Source organism: Pimephales promelas, chromosome 13, assembly GCF_988280905.1.
Source record: "Pimephales promelas chromosome 13, fPimPro1.hap1.1, whole genome shotgun sequence".
NCBI classification, from domain to species: domain Eukaryota; kingdom Metazoa; phylum Chordata; class Actinopteri; order Cypriniformes; family Leuciscidae; genus Pimephales; species Pimephales promelas.
This window is the reverse complement of record NC_142781.1, coordinates 24,856,302-24,860,320: the sequence shown is the minus strand read 5'-3', so window position 1 is coordinate 24,860,320 and position 4,019 is coordinate 24,856,302. Positions and strand designations below refer to the sequence as shown.

Below are 4,019 nucleotides of genomic sequence, written 5' to 3'. Positions count from 1 at the left end.
CCTATGTGGTAATTTATTGTGGCAAGCAAATAACAATGTGCCCAATTTAGACAGAAGAGCATTTTTGCTCTAGAAAGAATGATTATTCATTGAAATACTTAAAATGCAACACATGTTTGCCTGGATAAACTTGATTGTAGAAGGTTTGTAAGATGTAAAAAGTGCTGCAGAAAGTTTAGTGAATTCATCTCTTACATTTACAATGAACTCATCTGACAGTTGGTAAGCAACCTTACCCAAGCCTTAAGAAACCTGTCCCACTTGTCTTCATAAATTTGTACAATCCCCTGCTTTCCATATTAACGGCTCAAACTGGCACACCTGACATAACATGTTGTGCATGACGAATGACTCATGATTACCATTATGACCTGGAATTGACACATAAAGAGAATGAACAGTAATAGGTGTGTGTGTGAAATGAATACAAATGTTGAACAGTGAATACGCATCTAGAAGATTAATAACAGCACAGGAATTAACGCACAGCTCAAACAGTTACGTTGTGCTTGATATAAATTTGTAAGCTGCAGCACAAAAGGTAAACCTGCAAAGAATGGACATCAGGTACACTGATTTTCAGAATGACTTGTTAGTGTTGGCCAGCAGCACACACACTGTAAAGGGTCCAGCCACACAGACCTGTGGGCCAATCAAGCATCACTGAACATAAAGCATAAATGATCCCAGCTGCAGCCCACAGCCTCTAATAGGAAAACAAACAGAGCATGACCATATTTACTGGTGCTTGCGAGTGTCTATGTGCAGACACACTTATACACAGTTCTCCCATTACTTACTGCAAACCTTGCAGCCAAAAAAAAAAAAAAAAAAAAATGGAGACTGCAGTTAATTTGGATGTATGGTTTCTGGACCACAAGCAGTGCGGCCATAAACTTGATGTATAATTAAACTAGCATAGACAAGTAATATAATGAAATGCTTCAGTGGCTGCAGGGTTTTTAAAAGGACTTTTTTCACTCAATGTCTCAGAGCCAAGGTTAGAATCAGCATCAGCAGTAACAAGCCAGGAACAAAAGGACAGTGTCTTCATGCATCAACAGCTGCCTATAAGGCATACTAATGCAGAAATGATAACAAACGACTGCCCTGCTGACTGAAATAAATCCCCCAAAACCAAATGAGAAAAAAAAAATAATCGATACTGTGAACAATACAGAAGGTTCATGTATGAATTATAGTGCATCGGTTAGTCACTCGCGTGACGTGAGGCTGCCTCAGCCCAGCACGTGCTCGCTCATTGCATTTGTATGCACGCAAAACAGTATGAAAAAGAGCTAGAGACCAACGCAATTTTCATAGGGCAATCTACGTTTATTTGAATAAAAACAGCTTTCTTTAAACGTACTAACTGAAATACAAAAATATGGACTCCAAAAACATAAGAATGTTCGCTGCATTTGTTGGTAAGAGATTGAAAACAAGGCTCGTGTGTTGTCGCCTGTAGGGGGTTAGAAGAACTAAATGCAGCTGCACAGATGCGCAATAACCGAGCTCCACGTTTCATGGTAAAACTAGAGTTCAGTCAAATAAGAGACAATGTGTCAAGCTGTATAACAAGTATTCCTTTAAACTAACTATTTTTTTAAGGTTACCAGTTCATATTTTTAATTAGCAGCAAGTAGCCCAATGGTTAGTATCTTTTTCCATTTCACCCTTAATGCCTAATTATTCCTTCCAAAAGTAGCCTACCTTTCTTCGAGTCACTATTCTGATCATGACAAGCAAATATCCCTTGATACAGATTGCATTTTTTGCCATTTAATTCTAGGTGGATCTGTGGTTCAGATATGAACTCTTTACTTCCAATATAGATGTTCCTTAGGCACCTGTTTTTAGCTACCAATTAGATCGTAGTAGCTATTGATGTAGGCTATTTATTCAAATATTGTTAGGACAAAAAAAAGATACAAACTATTTGACTATTTACTGGTGAATAATGAATGTTTGTAACACAGACAATTAGCCAAGCAGTTAGTCTTAAGGAATAAATGTCAAAACGGCTTGCCACAGACATATGAACCCATCGTGGTGACCATCTGCCGCAGCAGAGCTCGGGTGCGAATTTGAAGGGACTGTCATGGGCGAACTGTGATGTTTCTCACCTTATGTTTTATCTTTTTCCTTTTTTAAAGGTACAGGGTGACTTTAGTGGGGCCATCGGTTCTCACAGCACAACCAAAAGGGGCGTTGTCTTTGCCAAAACATGTTCACACAAATACGCACAACCCTGCCAAAGTCCTGAAATAAAGGTAAGCAGCCCTTGGTCAAGGCATGCAGAGAGTCCCAGTGTGCTCATTCCTTCCCGGTCACCAGCGACAGCTCCTTCAGAATGCCACTGGCGTCCACGCGCCGTCTCTCACGAATCATCTCTTCCAGGCTGCGGAACATGAGCGTGTGCGCGGTGCTCTCGGACAGGTGCACCTTCAGAAAGTAGCGCTGCTCGACCGAGTGCGCCTCCCCGCCCGCTTTAAACTCCCGCTTGCCGAAACGGCACCAGGCTGCGAAACTTTCCGAGTTCGTCCAGCAAATCTCGCCACTGCTGAGCCCCACGTGCCCGCTCGCGTTCTGCATCACCAAATCAGCGGGCAGCGGCCGGTAACGGTACCGATTGTTCACTATCCTGCCCTGTCGACCGCAGCTGATCTCAAACAAGCTGTCCTTGCGGATCTCCCCCTTGTAGAGGTGAATAACCTGGTCCTCCCCTTCAAAGATCGCCCAGTGTGGGGGTTGTGCGTTGGCCACTAACTCCAGTAGATCCCCGGGTTTGCACATGGTCAATAAAGTTTTCACAGAATAAACATTCAGGTCCTCATTCTCTCGCAGTTTGGAGTATATACATTCCTGGCAGCAGAACGCCGAGTACTCGATCTCGTTAAGTGCAATCGGACCGTCTTTGCTCGGGCTGTTGTTGTCTTTAAAGCTGTCCGACTGCGATCGATCGTCCAGTTCTTCCTCCTCATCGGAAAAGAAATACGCCACACCAACACGTAACTCGTCCTTCTCGATGCCCGATGGATCCCCGGTAGGTAGCTCGCTGTAGTTCAGGTGGGTGATCCGGTCCAGTTGGTTTCCCATCAATAACAGGGCAGAGGAGAGACATGGAATACTGCTTCTGAAATACAAAAGGGTTATGTGAGTGTCAGACTGGAGAGGCGTACTAGAATTACTCTGACGCGCCCGAAATGCTGTCTAGGTACAGAGTCATAGTAGTCACCTCACTACACAATAAACCACCACGCGCACCTGGGTGCGTAAACAAGCCAGTCGCGCAGAGCGCGGCACAAAGAGGAAAAGGGCGAGTCAATGTGGTACTACTCACGAGGCTCATGTATGTTAATACGTTCTCAACGCAACACCTCGAACGGACGCATACCTGCGTATTTCCCCAGGACTATGGTCAATGGTCCGTACTCTTCATCGGTGCTGGTGCTGTGTGTATCCCGCAAGGTCTCCAAAACAAACGCGTTACCTCCCCCTTTCGTGTCCTCCAAGGTACACTGGCTTCTCCTACACTTTGCACCGCCGCACTTTAAGTAGTCTAGAAAACTCCGCCCCGACTAGCAAAACCTGCCCTCCTGGTTGCGATTGGTTCAGAGCCCTCATGAAAAACTTAAACCTTTGCTCAGAGTCTTATATTACAGATGTTTGTGTTGTTCACAGCCTCCAGTAACCAAACGGCTTGGCAGATTTGTCGAATGTAATAGTAAATAGGCTTGAAATTGAGCTAAGAAAAGTTAGAGATTCATTATGAGGACATTTGGTTTCTGAATGGTTGATTAGCTCTGTCAAAACAAGTTACAGCTTATGTTTGCTAGGAGAACACTTTATTAAAGAAGTATTTCGGGTTCAGGACAGGTGCATAAAGTTGGCATAAAGTGGATCACCACAAAAATCATTTTGAGTGGTCTCTCATTTTGTCATTTAAGCTCTCTTTACATTTTACATTAAGCTCTCTTTACTTAATGTTAGTTAATAAGTATTTTTCATTGTTAGTT

At 43.4% G+C, this 4,019-nt stretch overlaps 1 protein-coding gene across 2 annotated transcripts; it reads right to left on the bottom strand.

The window, feature by feature from the left end:
• Positions 1-1,311: 1,311 nt before the first annotated feature.
• lratd1 (LRAT domain containing 1) lies at positions 1,312-3,550 on the bottom strand. Of its 2 annotated transcripts, none has more exons than XM_039693144.2 (2): positions 3,398-3,550; positions 1,312-3,136 (listed from the first exon to the last, which is right to left on the bottom strand). In XM_039693144.2, exon 2 carries the CDS (start codon positions 3,097-3,099, stop codon positions 2,317-2,319), a length of 783 nt encoding a protein of 260 aa, XP_039549078.1. In that variant the 5' UTR covers positions 3,100-3,136; positions 3,398-3,550; the 3' UTR covers positions 1,312-2,316. The 2 variants fall into 2 exon arrangements, with proteins under 2 accessions (XP_039549078.1, XP_039549079.1); XM_039693145.2 differs by having other exon boundaries at positions 3,344-3,545.
• Positions 3,551-4,019: the final 469 nt, after the last annotated feature.

Bases quoted from the DNA above. Each gene is read 5' to 3' on its own strand.
- lratd1 (XM_039693144.2), bottom strand. From the start codon at position 3,099: ATGGGAAACCAACTGGACCGGATCACCCACCTGAACTACAGCGAGCTA.